We start from the raw sequence: 27435 nt of genomic DNA, 5'->3' as shown, positions 1-27435 counted from the left end.
AGGAGTAGAAACTGCAAGAGCATGGGCTGCTCTTTTCTCAAAAAGATCAAGCTGAAAAAGCCCACGCAGTAGAGTACCAGATAATCTCAAGGCATAATCATTTTCCCTGTCTCGGACAGCACATTTGTCATCCTCAAAGATGACCTGAAATCCAGCCCTGTTAAGAGTGGACACTGAAAGGAGATTCTTGGTGATACCAGGCCCATACAAGACATCTAAAAGTCTGAAAACTGAGCCATCAATGGCGGTAAGCTCAACTTCTCCTGTACCACGTACTGAATATGACGAGTTGTTGGCACAAGTGACTTTCTTACCAACGGGAGGTGGATGCAAGGAAGTAAAGAGACACTTCTTAGAAGTGATATGCTTGGAGGCACCGCTGTCAAAATACCACAAGTATTCAGTGTTTCATTGACACTAAAAGCTGATGCATCCGTGGAAGGATCATAACTGCAAGTCAAAAAGGCATATGTATCATCATTACAAGTGGCTATACTATCCCGAGCATCTGGAGCAGCCAGCCTAGAATCTGAAATGCAAGATAAAAAGGCATAATCCTGTCCAACAAAGTTGGCTGCAGCATCCCCACTGTCAAATGCATGAGGAGCTGAATCTGAAACAGCCATACCGGAGCTGTTTTTCTTCTCTTTTGCAAGCCTTTTCCTGCATTCTGCAATGTGATGACCTGGCTTTTTGCAGTAATGACAAAAACCCTTCTTCTTGGGCTTACTTACATCATTCTTAGCCTTTTGTGAAGGCTGTCCTGACCCACTGGAAGGCTGATTTACAGATGTCTTTGCATGTCTCTTTGTTTTTTACTTGAACTTTGAGAGCATAGCTTGTTCACCTGCACGTAAAGCCAAGTTTTTCCTGGTCTGCTCTTCCTGAAGCAGAAGTCCTATCAATTCATGAAAAGTGAGAGGATTTGCACCCCCCCTCAATGATAAGTTCAGCGAGGTATGAAAGCTGAGATAAGACTCAGGAAGAGAATTCAGAGTGGTGGTAATCATCTCTGAATCAGGAATAATCTCATCAATGTTCAATAATTGCTCTCTGAGATCCTGTAGCTTTGTGAGGTGGACTGACATGGAGTCACCCTCTTCCATATGTGTATTACTTAACTCTCTTTTCAAGAAAGATACCATTGCATCATTCCGGGCTGCATACATGCTTTCTAAGATATCCCACGTTGCCTTCGAGGTCTTACACGACCGGATATGCGGAATGATAAATCTTTTCACTGAAAGAGAGATGCATGACAAAGCTAAGGCATCCCGTGAATCCCATCTCTTCTGCTCTGGAGTAGTGGCTATAGCTGCACCAACAACTTGTCCTACAGCTGCACCCTGTGCACGACCTCTTCCACCTCCTTGCTAGGGAGGGGTATTAGGTGCTATACCTGCTGGTCGGATCTCACCCCCATTCATATAATCCCATAAATTGCAAGAAATCAGAATAATGCGTACCATAAAACTCCTGAGGGAGTAGTTGGTACCATCCAACTTGTCTTCCTGTGAAAGACCACCGAACTGGAAATCATTCTGCTTTTGCTGGGCCATATCTGAGAAAGAGATTTTAGCAGATACAAAACTGAATTCCCTTACTGGGAATGAAATGCACAAGTCCCAAAAAACACAGCCAAGCACTGGCTGTAAATGCAACTCAGATTTTTGCACTTGCACTGTCAGAAAGCTGTCCAAGCATCAAAAACTCTCCAGAATCTGCCAAAAGTGCTGTAAAACACTTCAAGAAATGCAGTATGAACTGAAATCTCCAAAATTGCTCTCCCAACACAAAAGCCCCAAAATAGGCCTGAAATTGCAACCAGAAAGGGGCAAATTGATCAAAAGCCCCAAATGTTGCAATAATTGCGCTCTGTCTGCAAAAGCCCCAAATGTCACTGCAAAATTGCAGTGTAATCACAAAATCCCCAAATTTCTGCAAGAAATTGTACTGCAAAACTGAAAGCCCCAAATTTCGAGCTTGAAATTGCAACCAGAAAGGGGCAAAAGCACAGAAAGCCCCAAATTTTTGGGCTAAACCTCCGAATGTGCCTGCAATGTTTGCAAAGAAAATCTGCTCCGAAACAAAATCTGCTAGAACAGAATTGTAGGAATCAGCGAAAATAGATGTATCCTGTACGGACAGCAACGACACGACTGACAGTCCGTACAATTATACGGCAGATAATTGTACGGGCTATTGCTGTACGGCATGTGCTGAATGGATGGACGGCTGGCTGACACAGGACTGTACGGCTGGCTGTCATTGGACAGTACGGACAGTCAGCGCATGTACTGTACGGATGGCAGATATGGACTGCACGTGTGGCAGTACGACGAATGTACAGACAACAAACTCGAAATCCGTACAACGTACGGACGTTGTACAGCTGCTTGTGCGCACATGTACACCTGCAAGTACGGACAGGGAACTGTAGGCTGTACGGCGACGAGCTGTACAACGAGACTGCATGTACGATAGGTACGAAAGCAACAGGTACGCGCAGGTACGACAACAGCATGTAAGGCAAGTACGACAACAGCATGTACGGCGTGGGACTGTACGGAATCAGTCCGTACAGATTGTACGGACGACGAACGATTGGAGCAGGAAGCTGTTGGGCTGGTGTTGGAGGCGAATGTGCAGCAGGAGCTGAAGGGAGCAGGGAGCACGGAGCTCTTGAACCTGCTCTGATACCAAATGTAAGATTTGGGGAGAGAGAGCAAAAGAGTGAGCTGAGAGCTGAAAGCTTGAGAGCTTAGTTGCAATAGAAGAGTGTAAGTGTGATACAACTAAAAGAGTGAGATAAGGTTTTGTCCTAGTGACAAAACCATAGTTAGTGGACTAACTGCAATTAGGGGGAAAAACCTCTTAAAGAGGGAAAAGTGCCCCTAACTAGCTTATTAAATTACATTGGTCACTGCTGAATTATATCTATAATTCTAACACTACAAACCCCCCTCCATGGGATGGGCTGATGAATGTACAAGGGATGTCAGATCATGTAACAAAGGGAACCAAGTGTAAAGCCTGTCGGAAGACTTCGAACTTGGGACGAGGAAGTGCCTTTGTAAACATATCTGCTATGTTGTCCTCTGTGGGAAGATAGGACAACTCTATGTCTCCTGCTGACAATCACTCCCGAACATAATGATAGTGAACTTCAATATGCTTGGTACGCGCATGAAACACTAGGTTACGCGCAAAAGCCAAAGCACTCTGGCTGTCAGTGTAGACAATAGTGAAGGATGTCTGGCGAATACCAAGATCTGAAAGTAACTGTCGAAGCCAAACACACTCTACTGTAGCGGTGAAAGCTGCCCTGTACTCAGCCTCACAGCTAGATGACTGTTGGTTGCTTCTTGCTGAGCCAAGAGATACATGAATTGCCAAGCAAAAAACAATTGCCAAAATGTGACACTCTGGTGTCGGAACATCCTGCCCAGTCACTATCCGTGTAAGCATGCAAGATAAGTGAACCCTCATCACCATAGAAGAGGGCTGAATCCTGAGTGCCTCTGAGATATCTGAAGACTCTCTTCACTGCCTGCCAATGCTGTTAACTGGGCATGTGCATGAATCTGCTGAGCTGAGATACTGCATACTGTAAGTCACGTCTGGTGTGACATAAATAAATAAGGCATCCAACAGCCTGCTGATAAAGAGTGATATCATATGGTGGGCTCCCATCATGAGCTGAGAATTTGAAGCCAGGGTCCACTGGAGTAGAGATTGGCTTGCAATCCTCAAACTGGAAACGATCAAGGAGCTGTCCAATATGCTTGGACTGAGACATCATGATACCCCCCTCAACATGAGCAAACTGAATGCCCAAATAATAGTGGAGCTGTCCCATGTCTGACATTTCAAAAACCTGCTGCAAATCAGCCTTGAAAGCTGCAATTTGCTGAGTATCTGGGCCAGTGATGAGCATATCATCCACATATAAAATCAGCACTAAAAAATCAGATTCACTCCCGCGAACATAAAGAGTAGGTTCTGTGGGACTATTCTGAAAACCAAGGGATAGTAAGTGTGCATGAATTTTGGCATACAATGCCCTGGGTGCCTGCTTCAAACCATAAAGGGCTTTTCTAAGCCGGCATACCTTATTTTCAGAATTAACAACCTCAAATCCAGGAGGTTGTGTGACATATACTTCTTCCTGCAGATCCCCATGAAGAAAAGCAGTCTTGATGTCAAGTTGGTGCACTTGCCAATGATGATGGGCTGCAATGGCAATGACACATCTAATGGTAGTAATCCTGGATGTGGGAGCAAATGTCTCCTCAAAGTCAATGCCTTGTTGTTGGGCATACCCTTTTGCAACAAGACGGGCTTTGTATCGATCGATGCTGCCATCAGATTTCCTTTTTAATTTGTAGACCCACTAGGTTCCAATGGCATGCTTGCCGGGAGGGAGATCTACTAATTCCCATGTGTCATTTTTAGCAATGGAATGTAACTCAGCTCTTATTGCATCCATCCACTCTTTGCTGTCAAAAGCATCTTTATGGCACAGAGGCTCTTCATTGCAAGCTGTAGCAAGGAGTGCAAACTCAAGAAAGTGACCATGCTGTCTATTCCCTGATCTTGTCCGAGCAGCAAAAGGCTGATCTTGTTTGCTGTCCCTCAATGTATCAAGAAACCATCCGGGAACTTGCCTTTGCTGTCTATTGACAACTCTTTCTTCAATGACTGCATCATGAATAGTGGGATCATTTTGTGCTGGAAGAGAAACTTGCAAATCAGCATGAGGTAGTGGCTGATTATTGCTTGGTGGAGGGCCTGCAAGAGGCTCATGTTGCTGGTCAAAGTCCTCTTCTGATGATGGCAAAGGTAACCAAGATTCAAGGCATCAAACATGTCAACATCTAGCTTAGCTTTGCAGTCCACAAGAGGAGAAGCTGAATGTTCAGCAAAGATTACATCTCTACTGACAATAATCTTCCCAGTATTTGGTTGGTATAACCGATACCCTCTGCTCTCCTGGCTGTAACCAATAAATATGCATTTGATTGCCTTGTCATCAAGCTTATGTCTCAGCTGAGATGGTACATGAACATATGCGAGAGACCCAAAAACTCTCATGTGTGAAAGTGAAGGCTTCCTGCCTTTCCATGCTTCATAAGGTGTAACAGTCTTCCATGCCCGTGTAGGTGATCTATTCAGCACATAGTTGGCACACATTACTGCATCAAGCCAAAATTTATTGGGCAAAGACTTGGCCTTAAGCATGCATCTGGCCATGTCCATTGTGGACCTGTTTTTCCTTTCAGAAAAAGGATTCTGCTCAGGAGTGTAAGGAGTAGTGCATGAGTGAATAATGCCCCGTGAAGATAGAAATGCATCAAACTCCTTTGACATATACTCTCCCCCCCTATCTGTGTTGAGGGTGACAAGCTTGCATCCTGATTCATTCTCAACCATATTCAGCCATCTCTGAAAGCATAAGAAAACTTCAAATTTGGCTTTTAAAGGATCTATCCAGCAATATCTTGTGAAATCATCAATGAGAGTCATGAAATACTTGTATCCCAGAATGGCATTTTTCCTCATTCGGCCACAGACATCACTATGCACTAGCTGCAATTTCCTTTGTGAGAGTTTTGGACAATTCTTTTGAAAAGGAAATCGATGCATCTTACCCAAAAGACAACCCTCACACACATGTTTGGAAACTGTGTGAATTTGAGGTACATCATTTGCCATCTGCTGTGAATGTAGCTTTGCAAGAGCTCTATCCATTCTCTCATGCCAAAGATGAGTTTCAGCAAGCTGTGAATCTGAAATAGCCAATGCTTCAACCTTTCCGTTCCAAGATAGATATAATCAAAGTCGCACCACATTTTCATATGTGCAATGTACTCTACAATAAGAGGTTAACATCACTACTTTCTTAGGGCGGCCAATGTTCCCATGTTCAACTCTTCTAATCATAAAAGCATTTTCTTTAATTCTCTATGCTTGCAATAGTAGAGGTGGGCCTAGAGCCTGGTCAAGACCTCCTGCAGCACCTGATGCTTGAGCCAATGCCGCTCCCATGAAGAGTTCCACACAAACGCATCTAGTTGAAGCCATCTACCAATGCAGGTGGTGTAGGAGGACACCTCAGCTACCTACTCCGAGTGCCCTACCTTGGATGGCCAAAACCAGTCGCTTGATCCCACTGCATCTCGCACCAGGGTCTACCCTCACATAACTAGAGATGCCACCTAGAGTGATCCTACCCATACAGAAACTTAAAAGGGTTTGTGGTCGATGGTCCATGTCTGCCCCAACTGCCTAACTACTATGATCCTCTGCTACTCTACCATGTTCAAGACCCCCATATTCCCCAGGACTTTATCCCCTTGTTCTAACTCCAAGTGGAGTAAACCAGTCAAGCTGACACTAAAGAAGATCAGTAGGGCTTATCGTGGTCTTGCTATAGTCTGAAGACTTTTAGAGGAACTCCATCCACGAAAACTGCCCAAACCAACGCAGAGGTTTGTGGCGTTTGTGATCCATCCAAGCCCCTGCCTCCATGCCTCAAGGATATCCTCAATGATACCATGAAGACTTGCTATAGTCTGAAGACTTTGAGAGGAACTCCCATCCACGAGAACTGCCCAAACCAACACAAAGGGTTTGTGGCGTTTGTGATCCATCCAAGCCCCTCCCTCCATGCCTCAAGGATATCCTCAATGATACCCTAAATCCTACTGCTAGCACCTCTCAGATGGCAACACAAGCTCAACCTCTCTTCGAGCTACTGTGGGAACCGACCCTATGCCCCTGGGCTCTCACTGGACCATTGTCCCACTAAGCCAACAAATGTGCATGCACTACCTAATGTACGACCCTCTTGGTCCCAGATGTCCAGGTATCAAATTAGGGGCTGTCGCTCAAACTCATCTCTACGATGGGGCCTCGCATGAATGAAACTACCTAGGGTGCCACCACAAAGCTCCACATCAATGGCGAGCCCTTCCCTATGAGAGGGGCCTCTTTGAAGATCCATCAGTGAGACTAGGCGCCACTTGCCACCTATGAGGGGGGGTCTTTTAACCCCCTACTGTAATAGGAGCTTCCAAGGCTCGGAGCCTGGAACTAGACCCCTGACAATAAGCTTCCCCAACATGGCTCTGCTCTACATCTTTGGATGATTGTAACCTAGGCGTCCCTTTACCTAAGGGAGAATCATTGTCTCCCCAGACGACCCTGGCCCACATATTCCGTGTACCGTGCAGGCCTGCCCACAAAAAATTGTGCACTATACACCTCACCTGCTCCAACTCTCTGCAATCCACACCAAGAACATCTACTGTAATGAAGGTGGGAAAAAGATGGATTTTAAGGGGGAAATAGATGGGAGAATAGTAGGGAAATGTGGGAACTGTGGGGGACTATATAAGTCAACCCAAAAGGATTGTAAGGGGCTATTGATTTGACGTCTAATCCACTTCTCCTTGCTTCCTTCATCACTTGTGTACTTCCAGTCTTGTTCTCTCTACTTCCCTCCCCTATTCCTTCTCTATCTCCCCTTGCCTTCCGTGGCTTTCTCTCACTTCCCCATTCACCTTCACTACATTGGTATCAGAGCCCCGACTCTGGCACCTTTGCTTCCCCTTCACCCCTTCACTCCGAATCTCAGTACCTGTTACACCAACTGTGTGAATAACATAGCCAAAGCAAGGTGTTGGTTGACAACCAGGCCAAAACGTGCAACGTGACTCGCAAGGAATGGCTGGTTGTTTCTCATGTTGTTGATGGCAAGGAATAGAGGGCTTTTGGAAGGAACGGCTTTCTCAAACAAAGTCTCCACGAAGCAGACGGACGCTAGACCTTGCAAAAGTAGAACACCTCGAGCAATAAGATCTGCAATCCCAGCGAGCTCTAATTCGTCTGGGGCACAGATGGATAACAGGTCGTACAGCTCCAATTCAACTGTGGGACAGATGACGAGCAAGTCGCCGCACGAGGGCTACCCTATATGGCAAAATGTCTAGTGCTGATCGTCGGCCTACGTCTGATCGCCAACAAGAATAACGCAACAGTCCTGCTATCATCCCCGTCACCGTCGACCTCCGTTACCGTCACCCGTCCATCCTCTCTGCCCGTCACCATCGACCTCTGTTACCGTCACCGTCCATCCTATTTGACCATCTGCTCCCGTGCGTCTCCCGACTGCTGCGCCTCTACACCCGTGCGCGCCATCTCTACACCACCATCCACGCCCGTGCGCTGCCTACCCTGCAAACCTTAGCCTCTAAGGTTGCTGGGAACTACAGTGGGCTAGTGGATGGGTTGGTTGGTTAGGTTAGTTTAGGTCTGGTTAGGTCTCGCTAGTTAGTGGATTGGGTTACTTTGGCTAGGTTTAGTTAGGTTAGTGATTGGGTAAGGTTAGGTTTAGTCAGTTTGGCTTAGTACTAACTAAGGTTAAAGGTTGGCTTAGGTTGGTCTAAGACAGTGTCCTAACAGTCCTAAAGGTCTAGGCTAGAACTGTACTAACTACCCTAGGTGTCTTAGTTGTCCTAAGCTTCCCCAAAAAAAAAAAAAAAAACCTCTTTTAGGGTACTCCTACAGCCCTATTCTGGGCCTTTCTTAGCCACCTTCGTGGCTCATTTTGAGCCCCGTTTCCAGCCTCTTCACCGAGCTTTCATCGAACCTCTTCAACGACTGCTACTTGTTAGAGTTAGCTCAAATGTCCACCTCTCATGTAACCCACCAATATTCTGTGTACCCAATGTTGTAAGGCCCCCATATGAGGAGAAGCCATGATGGGTATCGGATATTGGGAGGGATCCCCAGTTTAGACACTGGAAGGGGTCTTAGAGTAGACCAGATGGTTATGAGACGGCTTAGGAGCCAAGAGTAGATACATGTCTGCAAAAAGGGGGGGTTCGGGGGGGCGATAGCCCCCCCGATAGCAGGGGGTCCGGGGGGCGCGATCCTTCATCTGCCGCCGGTATGACCTATGCGCGATCCTTCATCTGCCCGCCGGCATGTTTTCTGAAGGGTCGGCTGGTCTTCCAGGCCGACTGTCTATTAGGCCGACTGCCTATTACAAGGCCGACCGTCAACCGACTTACACTATATAATAGTGGCCACCCCCTATCATCAGATCACCAGTTCTTCACGCTCATAGTCCTCCGTCCAGCATCTGTCTAGATCACCATCGAAGCTCTGTCTGTAGAGCGCACGGGTGGACAGCCAACCATCAGTTGTATCAGCAGTTTGGTATATCAGAATTTTTTTGTATTCTCTCCAGCTTTCCATCGTGCACTTGCGTTTTGTTGTTATCTTCCGCTGCGTACTATTTTCTTACACTACTGACACCTCTCCAGCCTCTACATCGAGCCTTCGACACTTGGCACATTTTCCTCGTGTCACTCATGGCACCCAGGCGTGCACCCCGGTCGGATGAGTCATCTCAGCACGGTGACGATGTTGCTCAGCACGAGCAGATGCCGGTCACAGAGGGTGCATCTCCTTCACAGCCAGTTTCTGCTATGCCTACCAACACACAGTTTCTAGATGCATTGGCCTCGATGCTTCAGGGGGCTTTTCAGCAAATGGGTCAACAGTTGGGGCAGCAGCTCACCACTGCTATGGCTATGCACGATACAGCTATCACCCAGATGGGTAAGAACATTGGGCAACAGATCACTACCACCATCAGTATGCACGATAAGGGTAAGCAGCCCGCACCCCAGCACGGGGATCAGTCGGATAGCCAGGGTGATTTTCCTAACCCACACAGGGGATTTATGGCTGATGGCCGTCGCACTTATGATGTTGGTTCTATGCATGCACCCCAGCATGGGGTTTATGTTGATTCTGGTGATGCCTTGCCCGTGCCGCCGAGCACTTCTCTTATTGATTCCAGGCCTCCATTGGGCTCGCATATCTCATTGGCTGAGCCGTCCATTTTGGGCCGGCCCATTGGCACATTTTTGCCAACAGTGAGCATGCCTGGATTGGGTGTTGGGTTTCAGGGCAATTGGGAGAGGGGCCAGTCCTCTTCTCAACCTTTTTCTATGCCACCCACCCACCGAGATGTTTATGGCAGGCAGACTCAGTAGGGATTGCATGCTTTGATGACACCTCCTGTTAATACATTCAGTCAGACTCAGCCTGCGTATCAGGGAGGTAATGCTTTCAGTCAGACGCACTTTATGCATCAGGGGAGTGGTTCTCCTAACCAGCATGATGCTGGAAGTGGGCAGCATGCAAACATGGATGATATGCTTTCAGATGCCTTACGTTCATATAGGGCTTTGCCTGAGGATGTTCGTAATGAGATGCCCTTTTCACAGTATGTGAGCTTCAAGCGTAAGTATACTGGTAGTCACTATAGGAATAACGCAGCCAAAGATGTGAAAGATAAAATCTCTGTGCATAAGTTTAAGGGTGACACTCGCACTCCCAATGAGTTGGAGGAGTGGCTCACGAAGCTTGAAGATTATTTCCGCTTCTACCCTAAGAATGATGAGGAAAGGATCATTTTTGCTGGCATGCATTTACCCAAGACAGCATCTATGGGCCCCATATCCAATGCCAAAAGATCACCTGCAAACTCATAATGATCAGAAAACTTGATCCTGGCATCCTGGCAACAATGTCTGCTGATCATGTGCTGTCCATTCGCGATCTCCACTTTCAGACCATGGTCTATCTCTGTAGCAACTAATCCCAATCTTTGCAATGTTCTACAATTAATGAAACTGTGAGTGCTACCACTATCTACCAATACATGGACAGATCTGCCATTAATCATTCCCTTCAACCTGATTGTGTCAGCACTTTTGGCACCCATCAAGGCATGTAGTGAGATGGTATACAGTGTAGACTGGGCATCCCAATAAATCTGTTCATCATCCACAGGAAAATTACCATTAGCATCACCTCTGACATGAAAAGGCATTGTAGGTTCATGCTCCAACACAGAGTGTTGGCTTACGGCCTTTCCTGCTACATGTAGGCTGAATATCAATCTCATGCATCACATGAGAGGTTTGCTCAATAGCCCCACCCAGATCAAAAGGAAAAACAGTCCCCTTGTGGCATCTGTGTCAGGAGACTCATCTGCATCATGAGCTCCTGTCAATTCCTCATGAGAGACATCATGGGGGTCTGCTACATCAGCCACTTCATCATCATCAGATAATTCAATTATCATGCTGAGTTTGGCTGAGCTGACATTCTTCATTTTGCACACATCTCGGTGCTCAGGTGTCCATTTCTCTCCACACCTAAAGCATAAATTTGCCTTCTTCCTACTGTCCATTATGGCTCTGGAATGTTGTTTAACTTCTGATTTGTCAAAACCAGCACTGGGTTTGACACCTGTCTTTGCATCCATGGGCCTGTATGGCTTTGCATATGGCATCTTACTTCCAGAAACCGTTGGATATCGTGGGAAGGAAGCAGCTGCTGGTTTCTTATCAATCCAATCAGCAGAATTTGTCTTCCTGTCAGCATCATAAGCAGTACCATAGAAGCTATGTGACACATGCTTGTACTTGCCAGCATATTTTGGCTCAAACACCTCAGCAAGCTGGGCTGCTCGCTCAATGGTTAGAGAATTGTGAGCTCTCACATCAGCAGCTAGAGAGGGATTTAAGCCTTGTATAAAACGCAGCAACTTCCCTTTCTCAGAAATATCCTGTACAAACAAAGAAAGTCTCCAAAAACGCTGCAAGTACTCTTGGACCGTACCTGTCAGTGATAGTGCATAGAATTCAGCAAGGTACTGTTCAAGGATCAGGGCCGAGATGAAGGTCGTGACCATAAGCTCCTTGAACTGTTTCCAGGTGGTAGGCTTCTGAGGTGACTCGCATGTAACGCCACCATGTATGTGCATAATCCCGACAAGTGCTAGAAATCTTGAGGATGCATCAGCTTTATGCCAAGGCCAGCAAGTGCACATTTATGACAAAGGAGGTTGAATATCTTGGTCATGTTGTAAGCAGGCACGGAATCAGGGTAGACCCAGCTAAGGTGAAATGCATTAAGGAGTGGCCGCAGCCACAAAATACCACGCAGCTCAGAGGTTTCTTGGGTCTTGCTTCTTTTTACAGGAGATTCATTAGACACTTCGCCAAAAGGGCTGCCCCTCTCACTGATTTGCTGAAAAAGGATGCCTTCCAATGGTCAGAAGCAGCACAACTCAGCTTTGATAACCTCAAGGATGCCCTTAGCAATGCACCTATATTGGTGTGCCCTGATTTCTCACGGTCTTTCATTATTGAGATGGATGCCAGTGGCAAAGGTTTAGGGGCTGTCCTAAGACAAGAGCATGGTGTGATTGCTTTTGAGAGCAGGAAGTTTAATGCCAGGGAAATGAATTATCATGTTTATGATCAAGAGATGCTGGCAATCTTGCATGCTTTTGCAAAATGGCACCACTACCTGTACGGTAGAAAGATTAAGGTCAAAACAGATCACAGGACACTCAAGTACTTCTTAACGCAGCCTAATTTATCCATGAAGCAGAAGAGATGGCTGGCTGCAGTTCAGTCCTATGATTTTGACATTGAATATAGAAAGGGGAAAGAGAATGTGGTTGCTGATGCCTTGTCCAGGATGTGGTCATGCAAACTGTCTGCCATTTCCACGCTTCATCAGGAGTGGATACTTGGGATTCAGGAGGAATACATGCAAAATTCTGATGCAGCCCCTATTTTTGTGGAGTTACAAAGTCCGTCCAGCCAAGGACATGTTCGATTTCAGCTCCGCAACAGACTGTTATGGTGCAGGGACAGAATTTATCTTGTGCCAGACTCCAAGTACAGGTTGATGGTATTACAGGAAATGCACTCATCCCCTATGTCAGGGCATACGGGTATCACAAAAACATATGAAAAAGTCAAGGAGAGCTTTATTTGGGATGGTTTGTGGCGAGATGTGGTTAAGTTTGTCAGTGAATGTTTGCCCTGCCAACAAAATTCTACTCCTTGGCTTCACGGCAGGCTTCCCGGGCTCACTCCATCCGTGCATGATCGTCATCATGTAGGATGGAGTGAGTGATGCTCAATCGCAGGAGTAACTTCCCCTGAAACAGTGGATTCTGCCTCGACATTTGCACTGCAGTCAGTGGGTTCCGGTGGACTGCCGGAGCCTGTCACTACTATGCACTGAAAACCTCAGGCTTAAAACCTCACAAGCAGTTTTAAGCTGCGATACCAAAGTAAGAAACAAGCAAGCTAACTGATCGGGGCACTATATAAGGGCCTGCAGACCCTGCTGCTGCTGCCTGAACGCTGGATTTGCAGGCTCTCTTCCCTCTTGCTGGATGCATCTATACCTTGCTCCCCAGTGCCTGCGAGGTAACAGACCTAGTAGCATGTCCACGGGCTGGAGCATGCTGTGGCACTAGGCAGGCAGATATTTCTGAGGCACTTTTAAGCGTCCCCCTGGTCCAAAAGGATCCATGTAGGCTAAATCGCTTTACAGATAGTTGTGTATGCTGAGCTCGTGAAAGAAGTACTCATGTCAATCTCAAGTGAATGGGTGTTTGTGAAAATGTGTCCAAATCCTTAGCACACTTCTGAGCTCAAAAACAGAAGAGAGGCAATGTATTGGAATGATTGTCGTTCAATATAAAAACAAAGCTTAGTCCGTCTACAATTGTTGCTACACGTAGTCCCACAAATACAAACAATGAAGAGCCCACTTTGGATGCATTCAAATTGTCTTTCAGCGTTGAGCCTGCTTGCATCCAAAACACAAAAACACAACTCACGTATGAGAATTCGTGTCACGAGTAGTGCAAGATAAGGGCAAAGGGGAACCTAGTTAGGGTACCAAAGACTCCGACGTCAAGGGATCTGCAGCTTCAGCCTCCTTTAGTTTCTGTTCATCTTCCTCTAGAACCATAGGTGAAGCCACGCTGTTAACGGATGGCACCTGCTCGGCTACATCATCAATTGTGTGATTGATGTCTACCTCAGCAATGAGTTCATGCCCCTCTTTGTTATCCTCTGATGTAGTCTGGGGGTGGACAAATCGTCGCTGGCGTGGTCCCTTCTTTGCTTCGGTTTTTCTGTTAGAAGCTCTGCAGAAAAATCCATACCCCACAACGCCATGGTAAGGAAAGGACGGAAGAAAACAAGTAGCCTCTTCGACAAATGTTTTGGCTATCCAATCTGGAGAGCCTAGAGCTCTTTACAAACAAAGTGCTGTTTATCCTTACCTTGCATTCCTAGAGCGCAATCTGCACGTTGGAGCAACAGGATATTTGCTGCAGTTACAAGCCAAAAACGAAACACTGGATCGCCTCTTGGAACATCTGCAGAAGCACGATTGCTGAAATGTCTTTCCGCAATCGCGTCTGGCGGCTCCTAAAGTCAATGAAAAATGAGTGGCAGCGCCAATGGCAGCCATATCGCCGAGAAGAATCCCTCTGAAATAATCCGAAGGGTTACGATCGACTAAAATTCCATCTATCGATGGGAAAGGAGCTCGGTGGAGGAGACAAGCAGGGCATTTCCGAGGGCTAAGACTTCAGGAACCATGGATTGAAGGAAAGTCGAGCTTCCAAAGGAGATATGTTGTGAATTTCGGGCAGAAGCTGCGGCAAATCCCAAATTCAGGGAGGGAGCTTGGGATCCATGAAGCGATGATGAAGCAGCAGAGAGAAATGAACTGAAATCAGAGCAAGATCACTGCTGAATTCTTCGAATCCAGTAGCAAAAAATGCTTCTGTGATTACATAGAATTCATTGCATCTGTGAAAAACTGCTCATCGCATTCGAGCACTTTTTATAATCGAGTGTGTGGCTTAGAATCAAACGAATTTTGAGTGCCACGTGTCCCTCCCCTTTAGCCCCACCAAACAAATCAGGCAATCCATACCCTATCTTTCCACCAAGGGTGGACACCTGTGACTTTGGTCCCTTTTGCCTGCCTATCTTTGCCCTTGGACACCTGTGACTTTTGACCCTTTTTGCCTTCCTTCCTATCTATTCTCTTCTTGAAAGCTATTCCCCTGCCTATTCTTCTTCACAAAGCTATTCCCGCACGATACCCCCTCAAGATTGCTCCTTGTTTTGTGTGCCACCTTTGGAGAGAGAAAAAAGGTCTCTCCACCCAAGCATTTTGATGCTTTGCCATTGATTACCAGTAGTCGATAGCAAGCTACGCACGCGCATGATGGTTGCAACGAGTTGAAACTTTCCTAACTGTCACTCGTAGGGACCCGGTACGTGTAGAGAGCAACAGGTATATTGACAAGAACGCTCGTCGTGCTTAGCCGCTCACCACCGAGTGCAGAGGCATATTAGCCCACATAGCAAGCCGCAAGGATGTCCTCTTAAGTAATGGCACAACTTGGTGGGTGTGTGCACCCACATGCATTTGTGTGTGTGAGAGAGAGTAAGAAATAACATTTATTCAAGTCTTCATAAGACCCAAGGGTATATGAGACTAAAAAACCAATGCAACGACCTCAATGGGTTGAGGCTCTACACCCTAGACAAATACAAACACAAACACAACTACATATTGGAGAGGATGGAACTACGGTGGTATTCTTGATTTGTGTATGAGGGACTAAGTCTACCAATCAACTAAGAATGGAGAAGAGGTTCTCAATAGAGAGATACTCGTGTTGCAAGGCATGTAATCATTGATCACTAATGTCAGTTAGTCTACGTGGTCCATTGTGGTCTCTAAATCAAGGTGTTTTAAATGAGAGTTGTTTGGTCCATGACAAGGGATAATACCACTTGTTTCTAGAACGTTTGTATGACAAACAGTTATCAACATTCACAATCATATCCAATTTGAGAACCATATGATTAGAACTGACACATTGGAGTGCCAATCTTTGACAGCTAAAAATAACCATTCCAAATTGCTATATATATGAATCAATCTAGAAGAGAGCCACAAAATGCTATATTTCAATCAACCTACAAGAGTGAGTAGGTGCAACACTTGAATTCCTAAATATCAATTTCTTTAAAAGAGAGTGACTAGGAGTAGTACTTGGATTGCTAGTCTTCCAAGCTAAAATCTTAACATTCACTACTCTAGAGTGCCACAAGCATATGTCAAAAGAAAGGAGAACATGCCATTGCAATGGCAAGGCATTCTAATGGCCTACATATCTATTTCAATTAACTATATCATCAAATAAATAAGAAGATAGATGGATGCCATCCCCCAAAACCATGATAATATAAAATAGTAGGGCTGATTTATTGTAGCAGAGCTTAAAAATCAAACACCATCATTTGAACTCTCCACTACATACACACACACGCACACGCACACGCACATGCACGCACATATATGTATGTATGTATGTATATCAAGTAGCTTTGGTGCTTGAGAATAGCATAACGGATCAAATCATATATATCCAAAAATGATATGGCCAATGGGGTTCCCACAAAGCTAGTTCATATTTGCTACGGCTAGAAATCATGTATGCTATTAGCAAATCAACAAGTAGAACATCTCAAAAACTAATATGTATTATGAGTGCAATACAACCCTTAGCATTATCCCTAAGTTTTTCTCCAACATTTCTAGGAAAACAAAGCTTGTTTGTTCTTGTTACCCTCTTTAGAACATTTTAAAATATACGGAAACACAATCTAGTTCATATGAATGCTCCTTTAGGACATATTCTATAATGCGTTCTAAAGGAACATAAGTCCTTCTTGTAAAAACTTTTCTCAAACTCAGTCCTTCAATGCTAGCACAAGTTATATTAATTTCCTTAAATATCTATGTTAATTGTTTAAAATCCCTCTAAGCAACTTATTAACTAGAGCTTTGGTATTCAAACCATGTACAAATAAAATACCAAAAAGATTGATAAATCCATAACATAGAAATCCTCGTATTGGTAAATAGCCTATTATGTTAGATAAAACATGCCAGCTAAAGGTTTTTTAATGGATATGACATAGCTCGACGTGGTAAACAATTGTTCAACTTTCCCCTCAATGAACCCTTTATCGCCTTGATATCAAGGAAACTCATAACAACATGATATGCATTTGTGCTTATTCAAGGGTGAGGTAGATGAGCAACCCAAGTAAAGGAGTGTTCGGGCAAGAATGCTTGCTGACAAGCGGTGCCTCCTTGACTCGAAGTTTGCGTTGGTAAAGGCAGACCATGCTACACCCAAGATCTAATCCTCAAAGATTAACCCCATTGAGCTTGCATGGTTTAAACATGACTTTCAAAAGATCAATCTTAGGAAGAGAGAGGCTTTCCAGTCACCCGAGGGGGGTACCAGAAGGATTGCACGACTTGCGATGGACATACAGGACATACAACCTGCAAGCATTGTTAAGAGTATTCCCGACTGCAGGATTTTGGTTTTTTATGCTTTCCATGGGTGCATCCCCACCGAGGAGGAGTTTCTCAAATGGTTCTATTCAATGTTTTTAAGTGCGTGCTCCTTGGCTGCTGATTATCGCTTTGTTGGTCAAGGTTTCTTCCAAGCATTGGTTAGAAGGGATCATTACAAGGGTTAGTAAGTGCTCCTTGGCTAATTATCGCTTTGTTGGTCAAGGTTTCTTCCAAGCTTCGATTAGAAGGGTGTTTGAGAGAGATTGGATCATTTCAAGTGTGATTGGGTATGAAGGCAATTTGGTTTTTGCAATCGTGTTGTGCGCCTCGTTTACATCGGAAGAAGTGTTGCAACACAAGTGTCCAGTATGGATACAATTTCCTAATATCAGTGAGCTCTTTGTGGGAGAGATTGAGAAGATTGCAGTGTTGGGTAGGGTCCTTTACGTCCCTCCATAGCAAACTAAAAGATCCTCTCCAAGAGTTTGCATAATGTAAGATAGAAGAAAATAAGAGTATCTTTGCTAAGGTGCATTTTGGGAGTTTTCTTGATGCATGCTACTTTTGCAAGTGCAGTGGGCACTTTGCAAGAGATTGTCCCTCTAAGAATGGTGCAGGGAAGGAATCGAGCCTGATGGATGATGCCATGCAAATGGTTCATGAAGAATCCAATGAAAAACGGGGTGAAACTTAGGGTGTCAACACAGTAGTCATGCAAGAAGGAAGCAACGACAAGAAGGAAGTTCTTAACAAGAAGAAGGATGGACCTTAATCTTCGCAGCAACAAACATCCAGGAGCGGGTGCAAGTTCTGTCCAGGCTCATGAATGTGTGACAGCAGCAAAATGTCAGAAGGAAGCAACGACAAGAAGGGTGTTCTTGACAAAGCAGAAGGATGGCCCTTAGTCTTCACAGCAACAAACATCCTGGAGCCGAAGGGATGGAAATTCTATCCAGGATCGGGAGTGTGAGACAACAACAAAATTTGGTGATGGAAGTTCTCAGAGACAGTCATCGAAAAGCAGCAGGGAAGGAAGTCAGAGTGAGTTGGAGAAGCATAGAATGCATGCTTATGCTTAATGCTGCCCAAGTCATGGGATCCATTGTTTGCCTTAGTGCTCCATCCTGTAACACTCCACCAGCCATAGCCATAACCATAACCAGGGGAGTTGCAGGATGGGGAGCCAAGGGAAACAATCTTAACGAGGGGCTTCCAAAAAAGGTTGGACAGAATTGGTGTTGTGTTCAAAGACTGCCATATAGAGGTGGAGAACTAGCTCCTAAGCAAAGTACACAAGGCACTATGCCCCCTTCTTCTGGTTCCCCTGTAGACCCGTCATCCCAACCATTCCAAACGGGAATGGTTGAGGGAAGGCACAGGTGGCCTTTCTATTTTCCTCTTCACCTAGAAGGTGAGGGAAATGTCACAAGATGTTGGGCATCTCTCATACCATCGTGGCTCCACTTTTGAGACGATTGATCAAGGTTTTTCTCTTTTGGGTAGATTTCATGAAGATGTTGGAATGCTTGAGCCAAGGATTTTCCATATTTCCCTTACCTTCTGGGACACTTTAACCAAACAACTTTGGACAAAGTGTCCCAAAAGGTAAAGAAAATGGGATATTTAAATTCTGTTGTTAGTTGAGAAAGTGTCAGAAAGTGTAAGAAAGTGCTAACAATGGCAAAAAGTGACACCAAGTCCTGCCACTATTGTGGTGTTGAGTTGACAAGTGCTAAAAGAAGTGGCACAAATATGTAGCAAGTGCTAACAAGTTGCTCTTTGGATGTAATCTCCTTTGTTTTGGATGTACTCTCTGTTTTAACTTTAATATAATACTATTATCACAAAAGCTATCGTTACTTTTACCTTGGGGTAGTGTAAGTGGCTCTAAAGAAGCACAATTGCCCTTGTTTATGGTTTATTGCAAAAATTGTTGTTACTTTAGTGGTGAAAATGGTTCTAAAGAAGCACAAATGGTATACTTTTGCCCTTGTTCAGGATTTACAGCAACTAGTGCAGTCATTGCACAAGCAATTATTGCACAAGGAAAACATTTTCTTTGGTTTAAGATTAACTACAAGCGGCACTAAAATAGATGCAAGAACCAACATGTTGGTTACAAGGAAATACATTTAGAAAAATACAATTAAACTACAACCAGAGTGATCATTGCATAAGCATTTGTAAAAATGTTGTTACTGTTACTTCTGCAGTGAAAACGGTTCTAAGGAAGCACAAATTGCTTACTTTTTCCCTCCTTTTAGATTTATTGCAATCAGCGCAATCATTGCACAAGGACTTAAATAGTTCCAAAATAGAACCTGCATTTTCCTTGGTTTAACTCCAAGAACCAGCATGGTGGTATAAGGAAATACAACTAGAAAAATACAAATTTAAGTATCAAAGAATGCAATTGTCATAATGGCCCTTGAGGGGTCCCCTTTAGGGGCAACGGTCATATCAACATGTCATATTTGTCCAATGGCATGTCAATATGGCCCTTGCCCCTAAAGAGGACCCCTCAAGGGCCATATCGACTTGAAAGGGAAGCCCTCAAGGGCAAGGAAATACATTTTCCCTAGTTTAGGATTAACTACAACCAGCACTAAAATGATTTCAAGAACTAGCGTGATGGACACTCCAAGTTAATGTCACCACCTTGTCAGCGTTGTGGTCTAGGTGGTTGCATAATGAAATACTTAATCCTAACTAAAGTAACTCCATAACTCCAAGAACCATCACAGTGGTCGCTCAAAGCCAATGTTTTCCTCCATGAGGCTCTCAATAATTACCAAGTTGTTAGTTTTTATAAACTGTCTTTGGATGTAGATGTAATCTCTTTTTTTAAAATTTTGCTCGATGAGGCTCTTAGTAATTGTTGAGTTGTTATAAAGTATCTTTAGATGTAATCTCTTTGTTCAAATTTTACCCTCAACAATGGCTAAGTTTTATACTCGCCAGGTATAATCTATTTTGGAACTTTAATATAAATAATACTATTATCACAGCCATTGTTGTTGGTAGCAATTGTTGCTGATTGTAGTTGTTGGACAAGCAATTGGTGCATTTTCCTTGATTTTAGGATTAACTACAAGCAACGCAAAAATAGTTCCAAGAAGCAACATTGTGGTTGTGTTAGAAAATATATTTTTCTTACAACCTGCACTAAAATAGAACCAGCATGGTGGTTGCACAAGGAAATACATTTTCCTTGGTTTAGGATTAACTGCAAGAAGAATTGAAATAGTTCCAAGAACCAGTGCAATGGTTGCAAGGAAATGCGTTTTCCTTGGTTTAGGATTAATTGCAACCCCGCACTACTATAGAACTAGCACGATGGTTGCACAAGGAAATATATTTTTCATCATTTAGGATTAACTTTTAGCCACTTGTTATACTGTGATGAGAGTGCAATTAATACTTTAAAACATGTTCCAACCATCGGGCTGGTTTTTAACGTGCTCGATGGCACACTAAGAAGAAAGGGGACCCTTTGATGTGAAATTTATAAACAATTGTGGGACTCCAATGCAGGTCTCATGTGACTTAGCCAATTAATTAAGGTAAAAACATTTTAATTAAGAGTAGCTATAGCCAGCTCCAAGAACCAATATAGTGGTCGCACTAAGCCAACGTCCGTGCAGTGATTGCAAATCTAGATCAGTGTGAAAAAGCTGCATGTAGATGACACATGACGAGCTACGGGTAGATGACAGGTGGTGAGCTGTGAGTAGATGACAGGGCAAACTATGAACATTCTGATACATAAAGATGCAACACGAGACTCCACAAAGGAGAGCAGAATTGCTCATGTAGTGACATGTGCCAAGCTCTGCGATGTTCAGAACATCAAGTATTGAAAGATTGCATCTCATTATTATGCCAATAAAGAAATCATTATGCTTAAAAAAATTCCAACGAGAGCACAAGTCCGCACCCACTAGCGATTCAGTCATCATCTCCTTCAGAGGTTAATACATCTTTCTTTCTCTGTCCCTCTCACCATGTAACATTCAACAATAATGCTGAGAGAAGAGTTGAATTTGTAGGTGAGGATGATATTAATGGCTTTTTTTCTCAAACAAGTACATAATACAAAAGGTCAAATCTTTGAGTACATCATAACAATAAATATTCAATTTGACTTCCAAAAAGAAACTATATATAATAGCTAATATCATGGGTGTGCAAGTACATAATGAAAAAGAATACGTGCATGCTATTAATAATGAGAAAGATGGAGATGGGTTGGTGATGGAGGCAACAAAAAAAAATAAAGATGGTGATTGGTTTGATAAAAAGTCTACAATGATCACGAATAAAAGAAGAAAGTAAAGAAGAAGAGGCCCGTGATTAAAAACCAAGAAAAGAGATGAAAATGGAGATAGGCATAATGATAATTTGAAGCAAGGAGATTTGAGCTAACATCCAATTGTGAATCTTAGGGTAGATGGATTAGAGAGGAATAACTTTATTTATGAATCATGTCTGAATTTGGCCTTCAACATGGCCTTTAGTGCCTAAGCTATTATTAAAAGACAATTTTACTTTGAAGGTGAAAGTGCACAACTCAATCTACCTTAAAAATAAAAATACAAGTGGAAAATTTCCAAAAGTAACATCAACCCTCCACTAAAAGAGTCCCTCCTATGGAGGTAGCTTAAATTATTTAAATAATAATCAATAAATCATTGGAGAAGCGGGTGTCTATTTTCCTTTGGAAACAAAAGCTCCTAAGACTTAAAGAATTGCGTAGTAGTGATAGCTTAGGTGGTTTGGGTATTTGCCCACCTGAGTTGGCTGCTCCTCTGCTTTAAAGTGTAGGCCAAGGGCTATTTAGCCCTTGTAGTTGGCCATGTGTGTGTGTGTGTGTGTGTGTGTGTGTGTGTGTGTGTGAGAGAGAGAGAGAGAGAGAGAGAGAGAGAGAGGAGGAGGAGGGAGGGAGGGAGGGAGGGAGGGAGAGAGAGAGAGAGAGAGAGAGAGAGAGAGAGAGAGAGAAGAGCACCTCCCACCAGGCTGCTACCAAGGCTAAAGATCTTAGAGTGCTTCCCCACACTTGCTAGTGGTGCTCACACAACCCCCCACTACCAGGTGATTCAAGAGTCCTTGCATGTCACCAATGTATTTCTTAAACTAGTTGCAACCACTGCCACAAATTATGCTTGATTAGAATTTACGAGGCCTAGTGTTTCATCCAACAGCCAAAATTTTTAGGCCAATCACAATGCCTACACATTTTAACACTCTGGGAGCACATATTGCTATTAGAGTAGCAATGGAGAGCTAAAGAAAGAGAGTTGCAAGAGTACAACCTAAGGGTGCCATTGGGTGGAAATAACCCTTCTAACAAGAGTGGGGAAGGGCTCTAGCTGTGGAAGGGAAGGCTCTAGATAACCACCAATTCCCAAGCCTTTGGGAGGTGATATTCATTGGACCCGTTCTTAAGACTTTGGTAGGTGAGAAAGTTACATCGTTTTTGGCACTTCCCAAGCCTTTGGTGGGTGAGACCTTAAAAATTAAAATTTCACTAGACGAAACCCGATTGACCATACAAAATTCTGAGTTGAAAAAAAAAAATTTAAGAGCTAGACTTCAAAGATTTACTATAATTTTTAGAGGCTTTTATAACTTAAATCTTTAATATTTAATTTTAAAGGCTAAATAAGTTGAAAATTTAAGTAGGCTTGAGAAAGGCAATGGGACAACCTCACCCTTAGATTAGGAAAACCTTTAAATCTCCTCTCTTAGATGGTAGCAATCATTTAAGGACAATCTCACCCTTAGATTAGGACAACCTTTGAATCCCCTCTCATGTTATTCTTGCATGATAGCATTCATTTAAGGCCCTTGCACAATCCCCATAGATAGAGAAAGACAAAATAAACTCTTAGAGCGCAGCCACATGCCTTGCTAAATAGGCTAAAATCCAATGGTTCAGTGGTAAAATCTTGGCCAGATGCACGTGAGAGACCCCACTGAACTTAGATTCAATGGAGGATGAATGGATGAAGAATGGAGATGCAATCCTTCCTCGAACTCAACCCAAAAGCCTCGAACTCCACCTAGAAAGGAATTAGAGGTTTGGAGCATGAATGGCGGTGAAAACCCCCCCCTTTATTCTCCCTTTTGGCATGCTTTGCATCAAATCATGAGCCCTGCAGATTGTACATTTGGGCAGGTGTCACCTCCTCTTCCTCTCTGCTCTAAATCTACAATCTACCTAGACTAGCGTGCCCTACAGAGCCTCCTCTGCTGAATCTAGCCCAAATGCATGTGGCCAGACTCTGCTCAGAATTTGTTCACCTCTATAAGCGGATGCAGACCACTAAACACATCCAAACATGGAGGTTTGGAGGCCTCCATGTGGCCATGCTCTTCGGCATTTGCCTTTTGCATGCCAAAAAACATTTTTTAGAGCCATGGACCTACATGCCTAGGCCTTCTCGGTTGGATTTCATAATCCCTCTCCTATGTAGATGAGATACTCAGGGAAGGAGGGCTCAGGGGCATGAAAGAAGCTGCAATCACTAGGCTTTAGGGCAATGGTATGTACTTCATGTTGGGAGGTAGTTCGCTGAGTGGTGGTAGCAAGTAGTTGTAGGAGGAGCGGAGGCTTAAATAGCCAAGGCTAAGGGCAAGAGGGGATGGCGAGAGCCTGATTGTACTTGGAGGGGGAGTGCTGATGTAACAATATTTTTGCTGGCTCATAAAGGTGCTATCTAAGTCTTTCCAGAACATGTCCATAACTCAATTCCAAGACAATAGTGAATAAGTCCAAGATCTTTCATGTCGAACTCCATCGATAAGTCTTGGCTTGTTGATAAGTCTTAGCTTGTTGATGAAGCTTTCATTGCTTCCTATCACAATCAAACCATCTACATACAAAAGTACAATAGTAATGTCTTCCCCTTGAACTTGGTAGTAGAGAGTATGATTTGCATTGGACTTCATATATCCCAGGTTAGCAAAATATTTGTCAATTCTGCTATACCAACTTTTAGGTGCTTTCTTTAAGCCATAGAGACTTTTCTTAACATGGAAAACCTGATGTTCTTTCCCTGGTTCAACATACCTTGCTGGTTGTTGCAGTTTGTAGACTAGCTAACCATTGAGAAATGCATTTTTAACATCTAGCTAGTACACATTCCATCTACTGAGTGTCACTAGTAATATGAAAAATCTAATGGAGTCTAGCTTTGATACTGGAGCATAAGTCTCAGCATAATCCCGACCATATTGTTGTGCAAAATCTTTTGCAACTAGTTTGGCTTTGTATCTTTCAATGCTTCCATCTGAATTGTACTTTACTTTGTAACCCCATTTGTTTACAATGGCCTTCTATCTTGGTGAAAGCTCACATAATTTCCAAGTGTTGCTTTTGTACAAAGATTTCATTTTTTTATTCATAGCAGTTTGCCATTTCGGCTTATCAACTGCATCCTCGAAGTACACTGGCTCTTCTGTAGCCGTGATGGTAGTTATAAGAGCATAATTGGCGGTTCTAATCTTGTTTCAATCTAAATTGATTTTCCCTTGGTTCCAATCTGGAGTCGCAAAGGGCTAAATTTTACCAATGTCCGTTTCCTTAGATGAGGTTATTTTATCTTTTTGCTTAAAAGAGCTGACTTTGCATCGAGAGGACTTCATCATGGACTATGGACAGTCCATAACCAACCTCTTTATCTGGATAGGTGGTCTCCTTCCTTCAGCCCTGATAATCTTAGATATACTATTCTATCGGTCTGGGTGGAGCTTCTTGACTTACCTTTCTCTCTTTGCAATCAAGCCACTTTGCTTTGCAGTAGTTTAGGAGAGGTGGTGAGCATTGAGTGTGAACAATTTATTACTCCTAGGGGGAATCCTCATGCATGTGTTTAGTTAGATCTAGCCGAGGACCTTCCAGAGACTATGGTAATCCTCAACCGTAGAGGTGTTATCGTTAGGGAGCAAAAAATTATTTACAAGAATTTACCCAATTCATGCTTTTTTTGTGGTATGTCGGATCACATTGTTAAAAACTTCCCTTTGAAGAAAACCAAGCCCAAAGTGAGTACTTAGCCCCTGCAGGTCCCTAGAGAGAAATGGGTTCCTAAACAGCCTAAGGCTTTTAAGCACCCAGCTAACCCATCAAAAACAAAAGTTAACAAGGGTGCTCAGCTTGATTCTACTCTAATACTTGATAACTCATGAAGAAAGCCTATGAGGCCTTGATAGAGCCACTTCCTAAAGAAAACCTCCAACTCATTCCCAAGAAGAGCTGGGAGAAGACTTGGCCAAGGATTCCAAAGAGGAAGTCAACAAGAGTGATGACATGTTGATTGAAGATTTTGACCACTGTGAGTTTGCCTCTATTGCCTCCAGCTGATAAGGATGTTGTCGTCAAAGGTAAACCAACTATTATGGTGCATAGCAAGAGGAGATTATCTATAGCTAAAGGTCCAACTGCTCATGCAAGTAGCCCAAACCCCAAGTCTAAAAAGGGGCAGAAGAAATATGGTAATAAGTAAACCCATTTCTTTTCTTACCGTCCTGAACATTTGTGGTCTCACTGACCCCAATAGCGTAGGTATTCTAGCCACATGGCTGAGGGGAAACCCTCTTTCCCTTATGTTTCTTGCTTTGCAAGAGGTCAAACCACAGGGGCTATGTTAGAAGCAAGGCTAAGGTGTATTGACAAGAGAAGAACTTTTTTTGTCACTTCTCATGAAGAAAGCAGAGGAGGGAGCACCATTGGAATACTCTTCAATACTCTCAGAGCGTGCTAGATGTTGTTGTTGATACTGATAACACATGGATTGCTTTGAAATGCCTTCTCAAGAAAATTAGATTTATGACAATTTTGGCTTATGCCCCTATAGATGTTACATTCTGTGATAGTGTCCCTTTTTAAGTTCTTTATGGTGGTAAATATAGTATCTGCAGATGTGACTCGATGGAAAGCCTGATTGACAGATTAAAGGAGACCCACCTCCACCCCAGTTGCAACATGTTCTACCAAAGAATAAGGGTGATCAAGCCAAACGTAGCCATGTCAAAGTTGCAGAGGAGGAGCTTATCATAGCATTTAGTGATCTAAACATCAATATTCCAAGGTTTATGTCTAAAGGGATTAAAGAAGTGGTGTGGAGTGCTTGTCAAGGTAAAGAAAATCGGTTTCAGGGATGCATACAGAGCCTTGGCTAATCAACACTCGATGCCTAGCCAAATATCTAATGGTGTAAGATCAGTGTGGGTTCTTTCTTGGAATCTATGTGGCTACTGCAATCTGGTGAAACAGAGAGGATGCATTTTGGTTATTAAAAAATAAAGCCTTATGTGATTCTTCTCCAAGAAGTTAAGCGTGGCAAGGATGACCCATTCTGGTTGATGTTATCCAAATTGCAGTTTGAAGTTTTTGTTAACTGTCTTGCTAGAGGAAGGGGGGGTTCTACGATTGCCATTCTACATCTTTGGGAGGGAAAGAGTTATTTTGAGTAGCAAAGGAGGGGTGGTTTGTAGTTGCCTTCTTCTACGTTAAGTGTTCTAGGTCAAGGTTGTGGGTCTCTATGCTATGAATCTATCGAGTGAGAGGTGTGATTGTTAAAATTCCTTAAATGCTCTAATTTTGGGTGAGTGTTGGCTTCGGAGTGGGGATTGGAATTTTACTGAGATGGAGGGAGATAGGTCACATATCACCAAAAACACCATGTTTGCCAAAATGGAAGCTTGGGATGACCTGGCACTAAAGCATGGTCTCTTAGATTGCCTTGAGCTTGTTGACCCTACTGGGTTAGGGAGCTTCTCTTGGAACAATAGAATGAAGGGTGATAGGGCCTATGTTTTGGGTGATGGCTGGTGGATGAGAGCACCTATGAGGGGTGAGTGTGTTGTTAGCACATGTTTATTTGATCACCTACATTTAGTTTGGTCCTTTAGTCTCCTGATTAGGAGGGTCTGGATTTAGGTCAGATCTCAAAGTGAAGATCCTTGTGTAGGGTGGGACTTGTGCATTAGGGCTGTGGTTCAGGAGGCTAGAGCATGGGAAAGAGTTGAGAAATGTAATAAGATGAAGATGGGTGATCTTGTGCAAATCAGATGTTCCTTGAGATATGCCCTGGAGGATACCCCTTATGATTTTTTGTTACATAGGCACTCTTT

General features: G+C 43.6%; 1 protein-coding gene across 4 annotated transcripts in view; it reads right to left on the bottom strand.

Annotated features, from left to right (window-relative positions):
- SS4 (starch synthase 4) overlaps positions 1-14731 on the bottom strand; it is a 153403-nt gene extending 138672 nt beyond the window's left edge. For 3 of the 4 annotated variants that reach the window (XM_087383530.1, XM_087383531.1, XM_087383532.1), the window contains exons 1-2: positions 14183-14731; positions 13795-14044 (exon numbers count right to left, since the gene is read on the bottom strand). In XM_087383530.1, the coding sequence (XP_087239656.1) occupies positions 13795-14044; positions 14183-14373 (441 nt within the window). In that variant the 5' untranslated portion in view covers positions 14374-14731. Of the gene's footprint in view, positions 1-13781; positions 14045-14182 lie in introns of those variants that run through there. The other variant, XM_087383533.1, reaches the window with a different exon arrangement.
- Between the last annotated feature and the right edge of the window lie 12704 nt (positions 14732-27435).

The sequence above is a fragment of the Dipteris shenzhenensis genome, chromosome 13 (assembly GCF_047967505.1).
Source record: "Dipteris shenzhenensis isolate YYH24624 ecotype China chromosome 13, Dip_SZ_1.0, whole genome shotgun sequence".
Taxonomy (NCBI): domain Eukaryota; kingdom Viridiplantae; phylum Streptophyta; class Polypodiopsida; order Gleicheniales; family Dipteridaceae; genus Dipteris; species Dipteris shenzhenensis.
Note: the sequence above shows the minus strand (reverse complement) of the source record. Positions and strands in the feature narration are given on the sequence as shown.